At 47.7% G+C, this 24,437-nt stretch overlaps 1 protein-coding gene across 2 annotated transcripts in view; it reads right to left on the bottom strand.

Moving 5' to 3' along the window:
• Positions 1-24,010, bottom strand: part of PCSK6 (proprotein convertase subtilisin/kexin type 6) — a 182,542-nt gene extending 158,532 nt beyond the window's left edge. For both annotated transcript variants that reach the window (XM_041752033.1, XM_041752034.1), the window contains exon 1: positions 23,705-24,010. In XM_041752033.1, coding sequence (XP_041607967.1) covers positions 23,705-24,010 — 306 coding nt within the window. The remainder of the gene's footprint in view (positions 1-23,704) is intronic.
• Positions 24,011-24,437: the final 427 nt, after the last annotated feature.

Below are 24,437 nucleotides of genomic sequence, written 5' to 3'. Positions count from 1 at the left end.
ATGTGGCCCTACAGAGCCTATATAGGAAAAAAAGAGAAATAAGCTAAAAACAATCAATTAAGAACACATTCACAACTAGAGGGCCCCGACGACAGCCCCCAGAGTGTGATTTTAAGGTTTTAGAGTCAGAAAGGTGTTGAAATGTTTGACAGTTCTAGGTCTCTTAAAATTAGGAAAGTTGGGGAAAAAGTGGGCCCATTAGACACAGGCAGACATAGGCTACAACAGAGAACTCTGAACTCTTTTGTCTTCATCAACTCTCTGGCCACATATGAGGGACAAGACCTCTGTGAAAAAGCCTTCCAATGGCTGCTATTAGGCCACTGTCCTTTTTCCTCATGACCCAGCCTACATTCCTCACTTTCCAGGCCCATAAAATGAGCCGGGTTCTAGAGGTCCAGCATCTGCTCTCAGAGAAGAGGGCTAGTATGTCCTGCAGGAGCCTGGACTATGTGTTGGAGTAAGTTAGATGAATGTGCAAAGAAGGGGGATATAATGTAATAGCCCAGGTCTGGCCAAATTTGAGGACATGGGTGCTTTCCCCACCATCAGAGTATTTCATGTGTAACTCAAATACCTAGGAGGTGTTTACCATCTATGAGACTGTCTAGCCAACATCAAGAATGAACAAAAACCATAGCTGGTAAGGCCAACCTGCTGGAATTTCCTGATCCCTATGGAGCTCTAGCAAGCACTGAATGCCCTGGAGGGTTTTTTAAACCTCCATTTCTGGACTTGCTCCCAGAGTTTCTAAGGAAGTAGGCATGTAGCAGGGCCCAAGAACTAGCATCTCTAATGTGATCCTAAATGATGCCACCACTGGTGGTCAGGTGGGAATTGGGAGAATGGAAATGTTGGAGAGACGTGTTATGTGAAATCTGCTATGCTACCCCTACCAATAGGCCCTTCAACAAGAAGTTAAGAAGATTCCTGGGCAAGGTGCAACATCATCCCCAAAGAGCTCCATGGTGGTTGCCCTCCCTATCCTGTGGATGCTCAAGGGATTCTCCAATGGCCCTGGGCTCCTTCTCTACAATCAATGGGAACCATGGGATCCTAAGAGGTAGAGGCCAGTGGCAGATCAGAGGCAAGGAGGGTGGGAGGCAATGATGAGTATAATTGATATGCTAAATGAGAAGATAAGATGAAAATATCTAAAAGGCTCCATTATAATCAGAGAAGGTAGAAAAGGTGGGGGGAGGACAATTGCAAACAGTAAACATGGTAGATATTAACCTAATATCAACAATTACTTTAACTGTGAATGATCTAAATATACCAATTAAAAGAGAATGGAAGAATGGATGGAAAAACAATAGCTTTTGTGCTGCGAGGGGCACCATCAAGAAAGTAAAACAACAATCTACAGAATGGGGAAAAAATATTTGCAAATCACATATTTGAAAAGGGACTTGCCTCTAGAATATATAATAAAAGACAAACCAATTACAAGTGGGTAAAGGATCTGAACAGCTTGCTAAAGAAGAGATACAAAAGGCCAACAAGCACATGAAAAGATGCTCAACAACATTAGCCATCAGGGAAATGCAAACCAAAACCACAATGAGCACTAAGATGGGTACAATAAAAAAGGACAAAATGACAAGTATTCATAAGGATGTGAAGAAATTGGACACCTCATATACCGCTGATGAGATTGTAAAATGGTGGAGCCATTTTGGAAAACAACCTGGCAGTTTCTCAATAGGTCAAACACTGAGTTATATGACTCAGCAATTCCACTCCCAGATATAATCCCAGAGGAGTAAAAACATATATCCTCACAAAAACTTGTGCATGAATTTTCACACTAGCATAATTCATAATAGTCAAAAAAGTGGAAAAAACCTCAATGTCCATTGATTGATAGACAAAGCATCCATACACTGGTACATCCCTGCTGTGGAATTTGATTTGGAAATAAAAGAATGAAGTACTGATACATGTTACAAAATGAATGAACCTTGAAAACACACTAAGTGGAAGAAGCCAGACCACCTGTTGTATGATTCCGTTACATGAAATGTCCAGAAAGACAAATCTACAGAGACAGAAAGTAAACTAATATTTGCCTGGGGCTGGGGGTGTGGAGCGGAAATGAGGAAAGACTGGTAATGGGTATGGAGTTTCTTTCTGGGATAATGAAATGCTCTAAAATTGATTGCAGTGATGGTGGCACAATTCTGTGAATATACTAAAACCACTGGATTGTATATTTTAAATAGGTAAATCATATGGTATGTGAATTGCAACTTAATAAAACTGTTATAAAAAAAGAGAAAAGATTGATAATACAATTACCTGAAAGTTAACTCTCCTATTTAATCAGAAAACACCTACACAAGTTTTTCTTTAACATTCACAAACTGGAAAATGCTATTTCTTACATTTGTAATAGACAAAGGGTTGATATCCACAATATATAAATCCAGTCATCCTAATTCTAGGCAAGTACCCAAGGGTCTGGTATATGAGCACCAGAAGTCATGTACAAGATTATTCTCAGAAACATTGTTCTTCATAAAAATCATAAACACGCATCGCCAGGAGAATGGACAGATACATTGCAATTTGTTGGCCAATGAATATTGTATAGCAGTGAATATAAATGAACCACAGTTAAACAGGGTAGCTACAATGTGGCTAAATCTTTTTTTTTTTTTTTCAATGTGGCTAAATCTTAGAAGCAAGATGTTAAGGAAGAAAACCAAGTTAAGTCCCAGTCCAGGACCCTCATACATCATTTTCACAGAGCTCAAAAACAAAACTGAGCAATGCATTGTCTAAGAATATCCAACCTGTGACACACCATTTGGACAGCTGGATAGGTGGTGGCAGGGTGGTGTTAATTAAACAAGGAGGCCATTAGACTGAGGTGGCTCTAATTCCTTAGCAGCCTACATAAGCAAACCAAAACCTAAGCCTGAAAATGCTTCAAGGCTAAGAAATCAAAACCCAGGGAAAGCCAATCACAAATAGCCAACAAGGCTTTCCCAAACAAGACAACCATTTTGGCAACAGTCAATCTAATCACTTCCTTGCTTTGGCATCTTCTTCTCTCTTGCTCTTATCAACAGGGTGCTCCTAACCACTTTGGTTTGGTTCTGCTCGATTCAAATAGATTTTTGCTCAAATAAATTCTTAAAATTTGTAATATGCCTCAGTTAATCTTTTAGCAGTGGCAAGATAGAAGAGAAATATATAGGTAATATTGATGATCGTCTAGTTTCTGGACTGGGTAGTGCCTTCACAACTGCTATTATTATACTTTTTCTAACTAACACATATGGGAACTATATTATATGTATTAAATAACACGTTTTAAAGATAATGAAATAGAAATACATGTATTGTCAGCTCTGGCTCTGCCATGTCTAATCTGAGTAATTCACTTAACTGCTACATGCCTCAGTTTCCTTATCTGCTACCTGGCGGGTGGGGAGGGGCACCCACTTTGTGGGGTTGTTATAGGGAGCAAATGAGGATTTCTAGCCCAGTAAGAGTTTACCGTTCTTGTCATTGTCAATGTCATCATCCTCACCATCATTATCCCTATCATCATGGTCACCCTCACCATTCTCATCACCATCATTATCCTCACCGTTCTCTTTACCCTTATCTTCCTCCTCCTCCTTCTCTTTTGGAAAATGGAAATGATTCCCCACTGCCCAGTCCTCCAGTATCACCTGCATCCCTACTGGGTAATTCACCACATTCTACTGCTATATGGTTACTGGTACAGGTACCTCCCTTGCTACAGAGCAAGGCATGGGATGAGCTGGCCTGTCTCGGTCCCATCAGCATTCCCCACAGCAGTTAGGTCAGGTCCTGCCCCACAGTGAACTGCTGCTTAACCTGAGTAACATTGGGAAGTAATTTCTTTCTTGTGATAACACAAGGCTCTCTCCTCCCTCTCTCCTTCCTGATCATCCATAAGATAGCAGGAGCATACTACAGTCATTGAGATGTGTGGTGGGCTGATCCTACCTGTTTTCAACAATTTTTCGGCTGCCCACCACCCCCTTCCAGAGAGGTTCTAGAATCTAAAATCCTGGCTTCTCAGACTCTCTTGCAGCTAGCAGGGCCACAGACATAGTTCTGCCCCATGAGATGTCAGCATAAATCCTTGGATGAGTGACCCTTCCTGAACAAAAAGGGAAAGACCTATCCTTTTCTACCTTTTGCCCCTCAACCCTACCTGGAACTTGGACATAAGGCCTGAAGGTGCCCCAACCACCATGCTACTCTGGCCACAAGGACAGAGACCTCCTGCTGAGTGTAGCAGAGCAGACAAAGACACTACCAGGCACAGCGCCAACCCTGAATGGCCCATTTCCAGAACTGCTGCGTGAAAGGACCCTGGCCATCATCTTCTGGATTTGCATCTAAATGCATTCCTTGTGACCATCTGATACTGCTCTGAAATTGGTGGCACAGGGTGTATTATTCCCCAGCAGAATGCAGACTATCCGCTCTCAGAAGGGGAGCTTATAGATTACTGGTTTAATTAGATTACCGCACTTTGATCGTTCCAAATTTCAGCTCTCAATCAGAAGGCGGGCTGTGACTCCAGGGCTCTACAAGTACCCAGCATTCCACAGCACCTCCAAAATCCAATACAGCACTAACCTAGGCAAAATGTGAGGGAGAGGGCAGAAGTAGGTTCTAGTAAATAGGTGTGGCCACCACCCTCTGGGCCCTGGGTCAGTGGCCCCAGCGTAGATGGCATTAGGTATCACACTGGAGCACCTGTACAGAGTGTCTGTCACTTCACATCCACAATAATAATAACTGACCCTTCAGTTACACAGAGGCTTAAGTCTACACTATGATCCAACAGCTAGATGAGAACACGACTTGGGTAATCATCATTACAATCATACTTGACAGATGAATATAGGATTTGACATCCAGAGACATTAAGAGACTTGCCAATTGTTGACGAACTTGTAGTCAAAGGTGTTAGAATTAGAATCTGTCTCTTCTAATTTATAGGTCTATGTTTTTGCCAATGGCTCTGTCTGCAAGAGCTACCATCAAAATAGCCCTATGAAATGCATGCATGCCTTCATGTATCATGGGGAAATTTGGCTATTATTGGGGGGCGAAGTGAGGAGCAAGAGGAGAAAAAGCAACCCATCTCCTGCCTCCTTGTTTCCAGAGTCCCATTATGCCTCTGGCTCATTTAATTAGGCAAGTCAGTGTTCTATACAATCCATCCTGAGTGATATCCAGGCTAAGAAAAGTTTGGAAAAAATGCATAAAAATCCAGCATCTCCAGACGCACAGTTCTCCTTTGGGGACAGACACAGACATGTGTCAGCTATAATTAATAGGCAAATGCACATTGTGGAGAGCTGTTCCAGGCCCTATTTGGCCACGTTCAGGCAACAGACCATCCCTTCATAAGCTTTATGTGGCTCCCAGATGCCCGCATAGGCTAACTGACATGGAAAGTTGTGTTTAATCCAAAGTTTTATTTTATTTATCCTCAAGAGAGGATCATTCATTAGTTCCAAGCAAGAGGGCCCTCTTTTGCATTGGTGGTGGTGGGCATGAGCCCAGCTGAGCATGCCAGGAGCTGAGGGGGCACCTTCCCCGGGGCTGCAGCAGCTCCCAGAGCAGGCACCTCCCTAGGAGCAAGCCCGTGAGCATGCCCTGCAGCCTGGCATGTCCTGGCTTTGTAAACTATGGCTCATTGGCTCTTTCTTAGTCGGTACCTCCCACCCTTCCCATCCTGAACTTTTCACATCAGCAAATCTTCTCCCTGCACCTCCTGCCCCTAAAAAGATGAAGGGTTATAGAAGCGCCCTATTTGCAATCACCTCCAGGTCACCTTTTGCTAGCTCTTAGTTCCTAGCCTGCCTCCAATGCCTGACATTGAAAGGACATGTTACTTCCCTCCCTTTTGGTATTAATAATCACCATGATGATAATAATATTATTAGCATTAATATGCACCAAAAGTCCACTCTGGGCCTGGCGCTGTGCTAAGCATTTGATTGTTGGAGGTGCTGATAACTTTTCCTTTTTTTTTCAGTAGAAATTGCTGAGGCACAGTGAGATTGAGTTACTGAGGCCTTCTATTGTGTCTTAACACATTAAGCTTTCATTTTAGGGGGTAGTTCTGTCTCTTGCTTTTTTGAGTGCACGTTTTTCAACTCCTTGCTTTAAGGAATCCCCAGTCATTCATCAATTTGTTCCTTTGAAAGTGCTTGCCTGCTTCCAGCCCATCTAATGTACGTGGCCCCTTACTTTGCGTGTTATCCAGGGAATCAAAAATCTCTCGTTTTATAGTCAGGAAATAAGGCACGGGCAAATTATGGCTATTTACATACTTTACTGAATTTGATACATTTTATTTTACCAACTCCTCTTAACGCGTGTTAAGTATTTAATTAGTTTTATTTCTTCTTACCACAGTGACATTTTATTTATTTGTCTCTATAATGTAATTAGTGTAATCTCCGTCTTTGTTTTCCCCTTGAGTCAGTTTAACACTTTCTCCTTTTCATTATGAAATGTTTTCATGTTTCCTTCCAAGTCCTCTCCTAACCAAGTCCTTCTTTTAATTCACTTTCCCTGCGCTATGTGCTTGAAGATGATTTTATGTTGGAAAAATGTCACATCTTCCTCTCGGTACTGAGACTCTCTTCTCATTTTACCATTGTTCCCTATTTTAGCTTAACGTCCTTTCATTTCTATTATGTGTTACATGTTCCAAGTTTTATATCCCTCTGGCATTCATTTTAATAGAATTAGGAGAATCTATAAATAAAAGCAGCTTCTTAGAATAATGCTTTCATTCTTCTCCCCTCTCCCTACCCCCACTCCTCACAAGTTCCCTAAATTTACCAGCAGACCAGGAGCTTCCTTCTCAGAGGTTCTCCTACAAGGAGTCTTATGGCTGTGTCTCTGATGCTCCTGGTCTGGGACCAGCCCCCTGGGGAGCACAGGGGTAAGGTGCTGGCATAGGACACTCAACCAGGACGACTATGTACAGAATGGCTGCTACTCCTGCCCTTCAGTTCGACAACATGAGGCTGAAAATTGTACATAAAGTCAATAATTCAAATCCTGAAACTAGAAAACCACTGCAGAGCAAGACAAGAAGATAATTAGCAGGCAAGCAACCCAGACTACCATGGCTGTGCCACGGGTATCTGCTGCAGGCTTATCTTTCCTCTGCAGAAAGGTACTTAAACTGCAGGACTCCGCTCATTTACATTTACTGGGATGCTTCTCCCCAGGGCTGAATCTTTCTGTCCCTGGAAAACTAACTGAGCTAGGGGCTCAGGGAGCCTCAGTAATCCTTTCAGATGCCAGGGTGACCAGAACCCACCTTACAAAAGTCTATGACCCGCCTCAAGTCAGATCCCGTGGGGCTTTCTTTGATGACCTCATTTGCCCCATGAAATCTCTAGGCTTTTAATCCTCATCTTCAAACACAAATTTATAAGTACGTCTCCAAGGACAGTAGATTTCTCCTAAATCCATCCTATGCCCACCACTACCCTAAGGATCATCTTCTCCCAACATTTTCTCATGCAATTTTTCAAGCATACAGCGGAGGTGAAAGAATTGTACAGGAAACACCCACACCGCCTTGATTCTACTGTTAACATAATTACTGCAATTACCCTATCACATTTCTCTTCATCTATCCATGTCTCTCTCTCCATCTGTCCATCCATCTTATTTCTGGTGTGTTCTGAAGTAAATTGCAGCATCAATATATTTCTCTCCTAAATACTTCAACATACATATCATTATAGAGGGTTCAATATTTGCTGATGGCTTTTCCCCTTTGAAGAAAAACTGACATACGATGAAATGAACAAACGCTCATTATACATTTGTTGAGTTTTGATCGATATTTATACCTTGTAACCCAAAGCCCTAGCAAGATGTATAACATAGCCAGCACCCCAGAAGGCTTCTCCATGCACCTTCCCAGCCCATCTCCACCCCTGCACATTAGTTTTTATTCCACTACAGATTGGTTTTGCCTCTTCCAGAACGTACTATAAATGGAATCAGATAGCTCTTCAGTGCAGTTTCTTTTACTCCATATCATGTCTATGAGCTTGTCACTGTTAGGTGTTACTGGTTTGTTTGCTCCTCTTTATTGCTGAGTAAAGAGAGCCCATTATATGAATATGCCACATTTATTTATCTATTCTCTTATTAATGGACCTAAAGAACAAGCTGAATGTTCCAGGGAACCTCATAACCCTCTGGGGGGAAAAAAAGCCTAACAGAGGGCCACCTGGGTGGCTCAGTGGATGAGCATCTGCCTTTGGCTCAGGTCATGTTCCTGGGCACCTGGAATCGAGCCCACATCATGCTCCCTTTGAGGAGCCTGCTTCTCCCTCTGCCTGTGTCTCTGCCTCTCTCTCTCTCTCTCTCTCTCTCTCTCTCTCTATCTCTCATGAATGAATAAATATTTTTAAAAATAAAATTTTAAAAAGCCCAACAGACACAGCACCCCAGATTACAGAGAATCTCTGGACAGGGTGATAGGCAGACTGGGGACACGCTTGTGTTAATGCAAGGACCTGTTGGTTTGATTCTCTCACTGAAGCACCATGACCTGCTGAGGAAGCCACAGCACCGGCTCTACCTGGCCATAGGAAGGCCTGGTCATAGCAGTAACGCATTATCTTCTGCTTTGCAGAAGCTGATGCAGAAATCAAACTGCTCAATACTAAGGAATGTCCCCAAAGGACCACAGGACAAGGACATATCACTTGAAATGGACTTGTCAGGTTTAGCAAGATGGAGGCTCCCACCCAGCTGCACCCATGATCTCTAAGATCTTTGAGCATCACTTCTGTGCCCAGAGAGCATGCAGAAACACAGCCCTGCCTTGAGACTTGCAACTTAATTCATGCAGCCTGACCACACAATTCAAGTAAAACATACACACTGAGAGGAGAAAAGTAGTGCTGAGTCCACAAACAGGTTTCCCAGGGCTTGGTGGGAGAAAGATCTCTTGGTGGCAGCACCTGGTCACTGAAAGACTCCCCTGAGCAGGTCAGTGTGCAGGAGCAGCTCAAGGTAGGAGGATGAGTGGCTGCCTGGCAGGAAGACAAGCCCAGGCTGGCACAGCCATCAGCACAGACCAACTACAAAGCCCCGTGAGTGACTCCCTTCAGGAAAGGAACCAATTGCTGGAAAGTAAAGCCAACTGTCAGTAACACTAAGAAATTGGCTTGTAGATAGGATTTTCTGTAGTTTTATGTAGCCACAGTACTTCCAACCCAAGAAGAAAAGAGAATAATATCCAGTACCTTTCATGAGTGAATATCTAAAGGGAAAAGTAGAGAGATTATCCTACTTAGGTTTTGGATAGGTACTTAGACTAGGAATGCCATTAAGGCATGGCTCACCATTATGTGGGGTGCTTAGTCCTGGCCCCCACAACATAAGCCTTATAAGGATGGTTAGAGTCATCTAGAGCTCGCAGATCTACCTTCGGGGCTTTGTTTGGATTTAAGGACTATTTAGTGTGAGAAGGAATCAATTTGGTTTTACAATGTTCCTGGTGTGGCCAAATATCAGAGGAAGGTTGAAAATCACATTCCTTGTAAAAGTAAATCCCACCCACCCCCACCTCCACCCCAGCCCTGCAAAAACAATCCTAGAAAATACTAATGAGTTCAAGTTCTTTTGTACAAGAACAGAAACTCTGCAGGAACAGAAAGCATTCATTCTCACAAATGGGCTTTTGCATCTTGTGCTAAAAAGAAAGGGTTGTGAGGGTCTTGAATTGGCAAGTTGTGGTACATAAACTTGTTTAAGCCACTGAAACAAATCCTGCTTCTTGTTCCTGGCTAATAGTGTCATATTCCTGCAAATGAGAAATTAAGAGATGTGTGTTAAAAAGACTGTTAATGAGCTCAGTCATGAACAGTTACTTTGATAGCAGGACAGAAATAAGGTGTTTTTTTTGTTTTGTTTTGTTTTGTTTTTTTGCAGAAATTAGCTTTATTAAGAGGAATACAAATAAGGGGTTTTTTGTTTGTTTGTTCAAGTTTAAAAAAACAGTAGAAGATCAAGATATGTACTAGACTGAGGGCAATGGTGGCCAGAAGTGGACGTATTTTTCCATGTTAAAGGCTGTCCTCAGACAGACACACCTAAATAAACTCCCTCTGGAACAAGGAGGCACAGATCCAGGTACGTGGGGTCTAACAGCAACAAAACCACATGCCTCTGCTGTAACCCTCCTAGAGGACGTGTGGAAAGCTAAAACTGGCACTAAGGCACACATCCCTGGATGTGAAGCCAGCCTGATGGATCTCTGCAACTTGCTACCCTGCATGGGGCCAGGTTTGGAGCCAGCACCCAATAAATGCCTGCTGGATAAAAGAAGTGGCAAATGAATTCCTCTACCCTCTAAAAACATCACAGTGCTAGGTGAGCTCTTACTGTGCCCCAATTTTTTTCTCTCTTTATCCTTACCATGCTGGTTCGTGTCCCTTCTCTGCCTTGCCCTGTGCCCCTCCAACAACCCCCACCTGGACCACACTTCTGGATGGCCAATGGGTGGAGCCAGGAGGAGCCAGCCTCCCCTGGAGCCCCAGGTCCTGCAGGGCTCTGCTAGCCCGTTTTCTCTCTTGGTCCCTCCCATTCAAGGTTGAGTAACAGCTCCCCTACCGCTGCTCTGCTCTCCAGGTGCCTCAACACCCTTTGTTGGTTCCCTGATCCCCACTCACATCTCTATAAATAGCCCCTTATGAGAGTCTCTACCCAAGTCAACAAGGTGAGCTGTTCCCCAACGGGATGCAGATTGATGCACTCACTCAGGATCCACCTGCAGAGAAACATTCACTCCTTGCTTCTCTCTCTGTAAAAGTCCAGTGGGCCCTCTGTGGTCTGGCTCAGAGCCCTCCCTGAACTTCCCAGGTGAAAAGCAGCTCTCCTCTCCTCTATTATCCTAAAGCATCTGGCTTCCATCTCTACATTAATTTCACTATTCTTCACGTAGGTGCCTGTCTGTTGTAAGTAAGGACCCTAATGAACAGATTATAATCACTGCACTATACCTAGTGATGAGCCCAAAGCCTCGCAAACAAATGGAACTTCAGGTTTTACTTCAGAAAACAAGCAAGCAAAACCCTCTGAACAGTGTTCAAAGAGAAGTGACAGATGGGAGAAATATCTGCAATGTATTTACAAACAAGAGATTAATATCCACAATACAGAGACAGCACCTACAAATCATTAAGATAAAAAGAAAAACAACCCGATTGAGAAATGGGCAAAGAATGCAAATAAGCAATTCAGAGAAGAATTAAAATGACTAATAACTTTATGAAAAGGTATTTAACAGGAATCAGAAAAAAGCAAATTAAAACAACAGTGAGATTTCATTTTCACCTGGAGGAGCCATCTCCAAAGATTGTTGAGAACTGCTCATACACCACTGGGGGCAGTGTCAATTGGCACCGCCCTCCTGGAGAGCCACCTGCCGATGACTAATACCACATAACATGTATATATGCTTTGCCTCAGTATATATTCCCCAATCTCTGGAGCCAGATCATCTTGGTTCAAATCTTGACTCTGACACTTAAATGCTGTGTAACCATGGACAAGTTAGTTAACCTCTCTGTGCGTTGGCTCCTTCGTCTGTAAAATGGGCCTAAGAACAGCACCTATTTCATGGAGTTTCTAGGAAGATTAAATGGGCCAATACCAGGAAAGCACTTGGAAAATTACCTGGCACATAATAAGGGCCAGATAGGTGTCCGTGATCATTACTTATTATTATAACTATTATTTGGTTTTGTTATCATATACCGTACAGAAATTATCATATGTGTGCAAAGAAAGGCATGAATAAAGATGATCACCACAATGTTGCTTATTATACAAACAAAACAAAACCAGAGGCAAATCAATGAACATTAATAGGTTAATGATGTAACAAAATGTCACACTTGTAAAACAGTTTAAAACGACTTTAAAATAATGGAGTAGATCTCTATGTATTAGAGTAGAAAGCTTTCTAGGACATATAGTTAGACTTAAGAAAAGCTAGGTGCAGAAAAACATGTTTAGCATGATCTCATTTACAGAAAACAACAAAACCTTCACAAACATGTATGTTTCTGAAACAGACACTCCTATGTGAAAGTATGGTGGCGTCTGGGGGAAGAAGGGAATTGAAGATGGGGCGATAGGAGGAAGATTTTGGATTTTTGCTCCTTATACATCTGCACTGTTTGAATCCTTTTCAATAGGAGAATATACAATACATGTGTGACTTTAGAAAACAAGAAAAAAATGCTCAATGAAATCCTTGTGAGATGAAGTGAACAAATGGTATCAAGTCCTGGACCCTCCGCAGGGCTGGATGGGGAGACACAGGGAAATGTGCCGGGCCACCATGCCCAGGGGCGCCAGGCATGTCAGCGCTAGACAAGGCGGTAACAGAACCCCTTTCATCCCCCGGGATGGTGCTCACATTCCAGACCAGATTTCCCAACAAGTCGCAAAGAATCCACTAACCTAAAATGTCAGAGGAAAGATGAATCAAGTATGGGCCAGACACTAAACGATGCACTGAGCAACTATTAACAGTTATACCGTAGATGGGCACCTGGGTGGTTCAGTCAGTCACATGCCTGCCTTCAGCTCAGGTCATGTATGATCCCAGGATCCTGGGATGGAGCCCTGTGTGGGGCTCCCTACTTGGTAGGGAGTCTCCTTCTCCCTCTCCCTTGGACCCTCCCACCACTGCACGTGCGCGCTCCCTCTCTTTCTCTCAAATAAATAAATAAATAAATAAAATCTTTTTAAAAATTGCACCATAGAGTAAGTAGTTCCAAGCTTGGGAGGTGCAAGGTGCCAGATTGCACACTCCTATTTGTAGAAGACATTCATGTATGTGTGAGCATGTGTGTGCATACATATACACATATGTGCACACTCATATACAGATATATGCATGCACACACATGTGCACACACAGTTTAAAACCAAAAATAATAAAAGGACATAGTCCAAAATGTTAATGGTGATTATCTTTGGGTGAGAGGATTATAAATGATTTTTGGAGTTTTGTTCTTTTTTGTGTTTTCTAAATACTCTACTGATGTATATAGCACTAAGAAAATTTAAGTAATGACACAATTTAATAACTAGGCTGTGCCACCCTCTGAGTATCCTTGGGCCCTCATTAAGCCCCTTCTCTCCTCATGGGGTTCCAGTTTCCTTGTCAGATATCTGGTTCCACAGTGTTCCACTATCCTCCCAGGGTGGGAAACACCTAGATCTCTGGTAGGCTGGGGGAAGGGTGTCCAAGAACAGCTCCCTGCCCTTGAGACTCCTGGACTTCAAAGTCAAGAGTATTGTGGGCAGCCTTCATTCCTGCGGAGATAAACCTCTGAAGTGTAGCCCCAGGCCAGAGAGCTGATGAGAAGTGAGGGTCCTACAGGACAGCCACCCTCCTTTGGGATGGGCCTTCGCAGACGCCTCCCCAGGGTGCCTCGTCGACCTCAGCCCTCCATCTGTCTGGACTTACCAGTTGGAGAACCCCACCTCAAGCTCCGTGGCCAGCTCAGGTGTCATTGGCTCTCTGTAGCCTTTCCTAACATGGACACGGGGACTGTGGGTGAGTAAGGCCAGGAATCAAAGTGGTCCAAGCCGAAAGCCTTGCTCCGAAATTTACAAAAGCTGCACTAAGGCACTTAGCTGCTTGGAGCCTCTGTTTGTTCAACTGGGTCACTCCTAGGGCGCTGGGGTGATGATCAGAGCAGAGCTTCTTCATCATTGGGGCAATACTATAGGAGTCTGCTGGCAGTGGTCATGCTGGGAGTACCAGCACACAGTGACTCAGTAACCCTTTCTAATGAAACATAGTCACAAGGTACAGCCGGGAGGTGGTTGCGGGCAGTGAGTGGGCCAAGGACCTTAGGAAGCAGATGTGAACAGAGATGAGGACCACAAGATGCTCCCATGCCATGTCTGTGCATGTGGTGGGTGGTAGGGGTCCAGCTGAGACCTTCCACAGAGTTCTGAGAACACTGTGCTCGGGCCTGCCAGGCAGCAGATAGGTCTGGAAATGCCAAATTGACTAATTCTGAAGAGCAGCATTCTCCAGGGTGACCATACAGGGAGTGGGCATCCAGGTGAGAACAATTGCAACTAACAGTGGAGGCAAAAGAAAGAAAAAGTATAGGGAAAGTTTCCAGAACGGCAAAGGAGTGGCTGGAACACAAAAGGGAAGGGTTCTGGGTTAAGGCTGGAACAGGAGAGAGGGACAGTTGGCTCCCCAAGGGCCAAAAGGGTGAGGCCCTGACATGCAGGAGCACCTGCCAAGCCCCTGACATGGGGCTTGATCCCAGGTTCAAAGCTGGGAAAGGATGGAATGAGGTCTTTGCTGCTGAGGCCCTGGCCAGTCGGTGTGGGAAGTGGCTGGGAAGGGAGGCAGTGAGAACACTGAGGCAGTGACCCAGGCATTGCAGGAGGGAATGTGAGTGTGTCAGGAGCCAGCAGAGCTGGAAGGGAGAAGCCAGGAGGCAGAGTGGACAGGGCCATGGCCAGTGGGTTGGTCCCAGTTTCCAGCTTGGAGGACAGAGGATGAGAAAGGGCAAGCCTTCTCCTAGCCAGGGAGAACTGCAGGCCCTCACCTGGCAAGTAGGTAGCCCTGCCGGCCCCTCTGTCCGCCCCTTCCACCCTGTCCACCCTGGAGAGTCTGCCGAGATCACTGATGGGGGGTACTCGGGGCCCCCTCCCCTCGTGGGCAAGAAAGAGATTCTGGTTGAATGAACACAGGAGGCATCAACACAAGTTTCTGAAACAAAAAGGAGAGCGTCTGGAAATGAAGGGCCCTGCCAAAACCCTGCCTGCCACCACTGGACAGAGATTTATCCACCCCTGTGGCAAATGCCGTCTGGCTCATCGCTCAGAGCTTCAGGAACCTGATCCAGTTGGGCTGTTTCTTCCCATTGAGAAGTCAGATTCACCCAACAAGGACTCTGTAAGTGACTGATTTCAGCCAGTGACAGCAATTCAAAGGCCCCAAGGATGGCTGCTTTCTGGCCCCAATTCTGCAAGCAGGTCAGATGCTGCAGGGGGGCAACACCCAGAGGCTATTGGGCCCTGCGGGGAGCATGGCTGGTTTGCACCCAAGCAACCAAAGGGGAGACAATAAGACTGTTTCTTCCTCTCAGCAGTGGTACCGTCTTGACACTGAGGGCATTGATGGGCTTGTTACCATGGGAACCTGAGCTGCTGATCCCATCCCGTGGAGCATGAGGCTCCCTTCCAACAGCTGATGGCTATTCATCCCTGTTCTTCTCAGCGCGGGACAGAGGGCCTTGTGCCTGCTGCTGGGTCTCCAAAATCCTCCACCAGCAGAAGCACAAGGGCATTGGGAAGATCTGGGATTAGATGGGCTGACAGGACCCATCAAGTCTGAAGCAGCCATGGTAGTCTCCAGGACACTGCTGGGCCTTGCTCCTATGTGGCTGCCCTGACTGAGAAGCAAACTAGAGCATCACATGGAGGGTCGTCCCCAGGTACGAACACAAGCACAAACCCAGGAGACGCCAGTCGGCTGGGTGACTCCCAAAAGAAAGGGATTAAAATTTTAAAAAGTGGGGGTGGCGATGGCTTATCCAACCGATGTGGAGACCTAGGAGGTGACCTTGCTCCTTCACAAATGCCCACCACCTCCTCCACCAAGAGGTTCTTGCGAGGCAGGAGCCACGTCTCTTGTCTCTGAGGGCCCAACACCAATGAGAGCACCCGGCAAACTCTGAGTAAATGAGTGCGTGTCTTCTCGCTGGCCTGGAGTGACCCCTCCACCATCAGTGAAATGGCAGGACTTGAACTGATTTTTGAGAGCAGCCTCAAGCCTCAAGCCACCAGCTGTGGCTTGACAGACCCAGGAAGCCCAGAGCCCATGGGTAGAAGCAGACAAGCCAACGGGCAATGTCAGGGCAACGGGGCTGACAGAAGGGCTGGGAAAACTGGGCAGGCCTGCAGATGGCCAGGAGGGATGAGGGGCTAGCCAGGGGGTGGGAGGGGCCTCCAGGGTAGCAGGAAGTGTGAGGCTGCTTGAATGGAAGCAGGATCATGAAGTGGCTTGGCAGAGCTGGAGCTGGGGCCAGCGTGGAAAGAGGCCCTGTAGCTGGACAGACGGGCAAGGGGTGACAGAGGTCCTGGCCTGTGCTGGGCAGCAGCAGCAAGAAGGTAGGGGGACCTGAGAGCCATCCAGGAGACCAATGAGACAAGCCGAGTTACAGACCAGATGGGAGGCATGGAGGCAGGGAGAGGCAGCTGTAACTTCCGGGCTTTGAGCTCAGACACCAGGGCAGACCATCCCTTCCGTAGACATGGACCACCCAGAGAGGAGGTCTGCAGCAAGGGATGATTAGTCTGGTAGATAATGTGCAGAGTTCGAGCAATTGAGTGTAGCATCTGTCCTAAAAGGAGTGGGAGGAATTGGAGTGGTTTTATTTTCCCCTCCGAAATGGAGAGATATATGTTTCTTTTTCTTTTTTTTTTTTTCTTAAATCTAACTCATTTATTTATTTGAGAGGGGGAGGGGCAGAAGGAGAGAGAAGTAGACTCTCCACTGAGCCCCCTGACATGGGGCTTGATCCCAGGACCCCAGGATCATGACCTGAGCCGAAGGCAGATGCTTAACGAACTGAGCTGCCCAGGAGCCCCAGTGAGGTGTAAGTTCAATACTGATGAGAAGGAGCCAGTGCCAACTCTTCTAGATGGAACAATGTGGATATGCAGCAGTGTGTGTGTGTGCATGTGAGCCACATGGAAAGAAGGAGAAACAGTGGCTAATGGGGTCCACGTAGGCTCTTTGTCAATGGCAGAAGAGAAGTGAAAGGCTTTCTGGCCTGGTGGCTTACCCTTCTCTGAGAAACAGTGATGAGGTCCATCTGCCAAGGGTGGGGACAATGGAAGGCGGGTCAGGAGGGTACGGGTTTGTGACCTGCACAAGTCAGAACCTAACTGGACCTGAGCTCTCTTCGTGGTGAAGCAGGCCTGGTGACACCTCTCTGCTAGGTCGGTGCAAGGCTCCATGAGCAAGAACACCCAACACAAGAAACACTGGCTGGCACGAGTACGGGCCCGGGCTTCTGGTCAATGCCAAGGCCAAAAGCCATAATCCAAGAGCCAGAAGGGAGAGAGGCAGTCACGGTAAGTATTACTCAGAAGCCCTCCATGTGCTGGGCCCCAGGAGAAGGAGAGGGAGACGCAGCAGCAGCCACCTGGCTTGGGCTATGGAAGATCAGAAGAACTATGTTGTAGAGGCAAAATCTGCACAGAGGCTCAGAGACCCAAAAGAGCCCAGGATGTTGCCCAGCATGTGAACAGTCCCATGTGGCCCTCTTGCCAACCCAAAGACCAAGGCCAGAGGCCTCAGACAGGTTCTTCTTAGATGGGGATTTCCACTGGTCAAGAGCTCTATTTCTCATTTGCATCCTTGACCTCTGCCTCGAGGGAAACCCAAAGTCTTTCAGGGGACCAGTCAGCTGAGCCATCCGCTCTGGCCTGACTCTGAGTCTCTCCTGGTCACCTGGCTCCATGCATAGATACTCAGCTCCAGGCAACTTTATCACAGCCCCGGTGACTTGCCAGGGCAATCCACCTACTTAAAACTGAAGAAAGATGTCAAATGTGAGGGTGTGAGGCCTCCAGCTTCATAATCCCACTCATGTCTGTACCCACCCACCTCACACGCGGAAGGAACCTCTTCCTTTCTGCTCCCAGGCCAGCCGTGCACATGGCTCTTGGTTCAGAGCATAAAGGCAAGGCAGCCTCAAACTGAAAATCAAAACCAGATAACTAGGTCACAGGTGACTGCTAGTCTGGGCTTCTCCTTGTCCATCTCAAGCCCCCAGCACTCTGGGTGGAACAAATGCTGGCCCATTATTTTAACACCTGGCTAAAGCTTCAGTTTCTTTTCTTCTTCTTTTTTAAATTGTAAGAACAAGCTGCCTGCAGTATGACAATTTTCCTCTGCTGACAAGTGAATTATGTAGGCCCACCTGAAATTCTGGGCCAGGTATGTCCCACTTGGTAGCTATTTTAAGCAAAACTATTTAAGGCAAGTTCAAAATCATTTAAGGCTCTCAGATGTTTTAGGGGCCCTGGCAGCCAGCCTGCCTTTTTATGTTCAGATTCAGAACCAACAAATTAGCTCAATACCCCAGGCAAAGCAAAAATGCAAGGGAAAGTATGGTGTCTGAGTGTCACTTTTTAGATAAACATCACTTCCAAAAGCTAAAGATGCTGAGATGTCATGATTTGGTTTGTGAGAATTTCCTGTTGCCATCCTTTTCACATAGACAACCTGTCTATTATTGGAGCCATCACTGTCAAAGGTTGCAATGCACATAGATTAGAGTGAGGGCCAGGTGGGCAGAAGATGCTCTGAAGGAGAAAGAAGCCTAGTAGGAGGGTTCCAGCACTCTAGGTCTGGCTCTGTCCAAACAGCCCCATGATCTAAGCCAAGCATTCCGGTTCCCCAGGCCACCAATTGCTTGACAAGCAGACTGGCCCAGCTCTGGAGATAGTCTAAAGCGCTGGCTTCTTACCCCAGGTCCACAGGCACCTGTGTGCCCACCGACAGGCTTCAGGCAACACAGGAACACCAGGACATGTGTGTATGATGTGCAATTTTCTTTTCTTTTTTTCCCCTTGAACATTTCATGTGTATCTACATCTACGTGTATGTACGTGTGTGTAGGTGTATATATGTGTGTGCATGTATACATACATGTGTCTGTACATGTATACACGTGTGATAGAAAGAAAGCACAAAATGCGGAGACACACAATTTTGCATATCATTTATATGTTATATATACAGATTTGTACTTATATATGAATATTATGAATTAAAACACTGCAGATAAAGTTTGACATTCTTTTCCTGGTCTCTCCCCTCTCCCTCCCTTCTCAGAGGCTACTACTAACCCGAACTTGAGCTGGATGCTTCCTCCATGTGTAAGCATTCATACATAACATAAAATTACTTAGTGTGGGGCAGCCTGGGTGGCTCAGCGGGTTAGCGCAGCCCTCAGTGCAGGGCCTTATCCTGAAGACCTGGGTTCGAGTCCCATGTCGGGCTCCCTGCATGGAGCCTGTTCCTCCCTCTCCCTCTGTCTCTGCCTCTCTCTCTCTCTCTGTGTCTCTCATGAATAAATAAATAAATAAATTTTTTTAAAAAGCTTTAAAATTACTTAGTGTGCTTTTTAAAATTTACATAAGTACTACCACACTGTGCATCTGCAATGTGCCTTTCTGCTCAACATCATTTTTGAGACTTCTCTATGCAGATGCGTATCTGGTTAATTCCTATTATATAGCATTCTATCACGTGACTATTTTGATTTATTTCTCCATTCTTCTACCGATGAATATTTAGGTTGTATTTCCCTTCATTTAAAAAAATGCCCCTATGACGTCACCCTGCAAGGCTCCCTGTGCTCTTGTGCAAGATCTTCTCTCTAGTAGAAGCCTGGATGTGAACCTGCTGATACAATTCTACCTACCTCACTGTCAAGTGCCAAATTGCTCTCTGAAGTAGTTCTACCGATTTATACTCCCACCAGCAGCATCTGGAAGTTCCATGGCTCCATATCCTTGCCAACACTTGATACTAACACTTGCCCACATCTGCCAATCTGAGGGTGTGCAGTAGTCTCGTTACTGCCTCATGTCGTGTTGTCCCCATAACTCCCAGGGAGGCTAAGTGGCTTTTCTCATGTTTACTGGCCAGGTGACATCCATCTCCTAGTCTCTTCCTTCTTTCTCTCGCTTCTCAGAGGCTACAACTCACCTGAACTTGATGTGGATGCTTCACATCGGGCACTGAATTCTCTATTCATATACTTCTCCATTTTTCTACCTGCCATTTCTCTTTTGCTTATTGATTTATAGCTTTTTAGACAATTGATGCACTAACCTGTGTGTTATAATGTTATTAACATTTTTTAGCCTATTGTAAGCTTTTAAATTCTTTTATGATTATGTGTTTGTTATGTTTATGTGTTTGTTATTCAGAACTTTTCACGGATTCATCTTTTCCTTTATTTGTTCTTTTCATATCTTGTTTAAGAAATCCTTTCCTGTCCCAATGTCATAAAGGTGTTCCACTCTGGTTATTTCTAGCTGGAATTTACTGTTGTGTAGTGTGGGGATGAGGTAAGGATCTGATTGTTTTCCTGAGTCAACTGTTTCAGTGCCACTAATTGAAATGCCCATCCTTCCCCGTGCATTTGTAACTCTTCTGCTCACATAACTCTTCTGCTCGCATATACAAGTTTCCATACGTGCCTGGGTTTGAGTGATTTCCACTGTTGGATGGGATCATCCCTGGGCCAATGTCCAACTGTCATGATCACCCCAGCTTCATGGGAAGTTCTGCTCTCTGGCAGAGCACACTCCCCTCCTTTTCCTCCTTCCTCCCTTCTCAGAGTAGTCTCAGGGATTCTGGGAACTTACTCTTCCATGTGAATTTTAGCATTCGTTTGTATGATTTCTTATCCCATATAAAACCCTGTTGGCATGTCAACTAAATTACACTGAATTTAGAGATTAATTGGGGGAGAGCATGTGATAATCAGTCCTCCTGTCCAGGAACATGGCTTATCCCTCCATTACTTCAGACCTATGAATACATCTTTCAAATATTTTATAATCTTCTCTGGGTAAGTTTCACCTTTTTTTTCCCCAAAAATTTATTCCTAGCTATCTTTTTTTTTTTTTTTTATTCCTAGCTATCTAACAGCTTTTATGCTTGAGTGTATTATGATTTCTTTTATCTTCTCAGATATTGCTGTTGAATAGGTTGCTACTGTCGATCATGCACCCTGCTCAACTCTATGACTCGTTATAACAGCCTCTGGGTTTTCTTGGATTATCTACAGTTAGTTGTACCATCTGCCAATAATGACATGACTCTTCCAAACTTTTCTGTCTTTCTTCCTTCCTTCCTTCCATCCTTTCTTTTTTTTTTTTTTTTTACATTGTGGTGCATTATATGGGACCTCAAGTATTGTGATAAAGGAGTAAAAATGAGGCTCATCTTTCCACTTCCTGACAATGCATATTTTTCACAGGAGATCCAGAGCCTTGATCAATCTGAAAGGCTACCGTGTCCAAGAAAGGTGAATAACCACCTGTCTCAATTACGTTTGTGTACATGTATGTAAATACACGGAATCAAGTTCTTAGTTGCCATGAAAGAAACTAAAACAATCGATCCAGGAGTTAGAGCATCGCAAAGACCTAGGAGAAAATGAGGGCTGTGAGTTCAGGGCAGGTATCAGGCAAAACACCAACTGCCCATTAAGGGTAAGGGAAAAAGAGTCACACAAAGGACACTCAGACCAGAGAACGTAGCAGGAAACAAAGAGCAGAGAGCGTAATTGTCAGAGGCGACACGCACCATGTAGACACAAACGGCTTCCACGCCTTGCTTCCCCTTGGTTTACTTGTCCATAAATCAAAGCTAATAATATCTACATCATATTTATGAGTCACAAATTCTCCTGGCTGAAAAAGGCAAATAAGGTTTTTAAAGAGTTCTTATAGAGTAGGTAGAGGTTGGAATGCTCCGGGCCTTTTCCACATTAGTAGTTCACTTGGGGGAGGGAGGGAGAAAAGCTGGTTTTGGAATAAAGAGTAATAGGCTCTCCTTGAGTAATCTCTCACACACCCTGGATCCCCAACCAACTAATCCCTCCGTTTGCAAAGATCCCCAAGGTGGCTCCCCCAGTGCCCTGCCTCCCAAGCTGGGCGACCGGGCTATGTGCAGCCCACCCTGGCAGCCCTGGACAGAGCTGAGGAGACATTGAGAGACTCTCCAGAATGTCCCAGGTCGGGGCAGCTACATACCTGAAGGAACCTCCCCAACGGGCAAAATGAGAACAGCCGAACTCTGCATATGAAATTCAACTCAGTGAGCCTGACGGAAGTGGTCTTCAAAGCCCTGGCATGTTTGATTCTGCTGGACAAGAGCTCTGATGGGGGGAATCACTGTGTGTGCCTCCCGTGGCAACATCCGGGAGCCTTACAGCTCAACTTCAGTTCCCCCCTGCTTCTTTAATTATAGGAGCCAGAAACCCAGGCACTTTGTAATTTACCGTGCAGCTTAAGAGTCACTTTTAGCGGAAGACAAATTGCCAGGCCACCTGGGCAGAGCAGTGAAGTGTAGCTGGAGCCGGGGGCCCTGGCAATGAATGGGGATGGAACCCGGTCTGGACCATCAGCCAGGGAGATTTAGGAACCATGGGCAGAAACGAAGCCAGTGCTCCCCAAAAGCAAAATCTTCAATCACAGGGTGTTTGAAGAGACCCGAGCTGTCAATATAGATATAGATAGATATAGATACACAAAAGATAGGGCGGCACTCTCCCAGAAACACTCTGACCCACCATGTAAAAGTACGGAGCAAGCGGCAGAATTTACTTTTCCAGGAGGCCACACATCTCCCATTAGCAGCATCTGTGCAGGACTCAGGATCCAGAAGGAATGTCATTTACATTAGGGCCACATCACACTTTGCTGGCTTCTGTCACAGATAATGATGAAACTAAATTTAACACTGCCTGACACTACAGTTTGAGTTATGAGCTGGCGCTTCCCTGCCGTTTCGCCTGATCCTCTAAGTGCATATAGTTTTGTAGGAGATTTGTTAACTGCACACTGAAAGGTCCCCTGCTGGAGTGGCACACTTGGGTCTGCGGCGGCCCCTCCACCTGCCATAAATCAACCCCTTGCCCCATTGCCACCCTATGGGGTTGGGTCAGGGAAAGGGGACCTGCCCCAGCAGTTCTTTGGACTTACGCCACCTTCGTGCCCAGGGCGTGTCCTCTCTTACGAACAGAGTACCAGCGACAGCCGAGGCCATGGGAGGGCTCTGGGCTCACCGGCCAGGGTCAAGCTGCTGGATTTTCTCAACAACTGCAGCCCATACACGCGGGCACCGACGCTACCCGAGAGGAAGATGGGGAAGTGACTTGCCTAAGGTCATACGGCCAGTATGCGGAGAGCTGCCATTGGAAGCCTAGAAACAAAGCCAATTCCCCCCTGCCGGGGGGTTTTCTACGCAGGACCCCCGCCTCCAGCCGCCACCCCCCGCCCCGCCCCGCCCCGCCCCGCCCCGCGCGGCTGCGGGGTCCTGAGCTGTCCCCAAAGCCGCCGCCGGCTGGGCTGCGTCCGGGCTCCGGGCTCCGGGCTCCGGGCTCCCGGCTCCGGCACGGGCTGCCCTCCCTCCCCTCCGGGAACCGCGCGAACCGCGGACACCGCGACTCCGGGCCGAGCTCCTGTGGCCGCCCGGCCCCCGCGGGACGTCCCGGGCGCGCTCAGGGTCTGGAGCCCCGCGCAGTCCGTGGAGGGCGGCGGGTCCGGCGTGGAGGAGCCGGGGCTCGGGGCCAGGGAGAGCTTGGGGGCCACTGAGGACAGCGCCCGGGCGGGACCCGCTCCCGCCCCGCCCCGCCGCGCCGCGCCGCGCCGCGCCCGGCAGGTGCCCGCGCCGAGCCCCAGGCCCGCCGGACCGCCCCCCGGGGTCCCGCCGAGCGACCCCGCCCGCCGCCCCGCCCGCGCGGGCCGAGCCCGCCGGGACCCTCGGCCCGCGCGGCCGGAAGGAGGCGCCCCTCGCGCCGCGCCCCCCGGCGGCCGGGAAAGTTTCGGGCGCGCGGGCCGGCGCACTCACCTGGCCCAAGTTGAGGTAGCCGTGCGCCGCGGCCACGCGGTCCGCCTCGGCCGGGCCGCCCCGCACCTGCACCGCCCAGTGGTTGGTGTAGACGGCGCGCGGCGGCGGCGCGGAGCAGGCGGCGGGCAGCGCGAGCAGCAGCAGCCAGCGCCAGGGGCGCGGCGCGGGCGGCCGGAGCCCGGGCCCGCCGGCTGCCCCCGGGGCGGGGGCGGCGTCGGCGGCGGGGGCGGCGGGGGCGGCGGGGGCGGCGGGGGCGGCCCGCGGCGGGGGCCGGGGCCCGGGCGCGGGCGGCGCGCGCGGAGGCATGGCAGCGGCAGGCTCGCGCGGCGCCCGAGCGGCGAGTGCGCCGGGGGGTGGGGTGCCGCCTTTTAAAGCCGCTCCGCGCCGGGGAAGCGCCGCCGCCGCCGCTGCGGGCGGGAGCGAGGGAGGCGGAGGCGGCCGCGGCGCGTTCCCGCCCGCGCGGCCGGGTGGCGCCCCTGGGCCCGCTGGAGCGGCCGCGCCCGGACCCGGACCCGGACCCGGACCCGGGCCCGGGCCCGACCCGGCGAGCCCCAGACGCCCCCCACCGGGGAACTTCTCGCCGGCTTTGGGGGCTCTCGGAACAGGCCGGCCGGGGGGCCCGGGGCCGCTCAGGTGAGTCCAGACCCGCGGCCGAGGCGGACGCCCTCCCCCCCCCCCCCCCCCCGTCGGGCATCCTGGAAGCCCCGGCCGCCAGCTCTGCTTTAACCTCCTC

The sequence above is a fragment of the Vulpes lagopus genome, chromosome 4 (assembly GCF_018345385.1).
Source record: "Vulpes lagopus strain Blue_001 chromosome 4, ASM1834538v1, whole genome shotgun sequence".
NCBI lineage: Eukaryota > Metazoa > Chordata > Mammalia > Carnivora > Canidae > Vulpes > Vulpes lagopus.
This window is presented reverse-complemented; position numbering and strand designations above follow the sequence as displayed.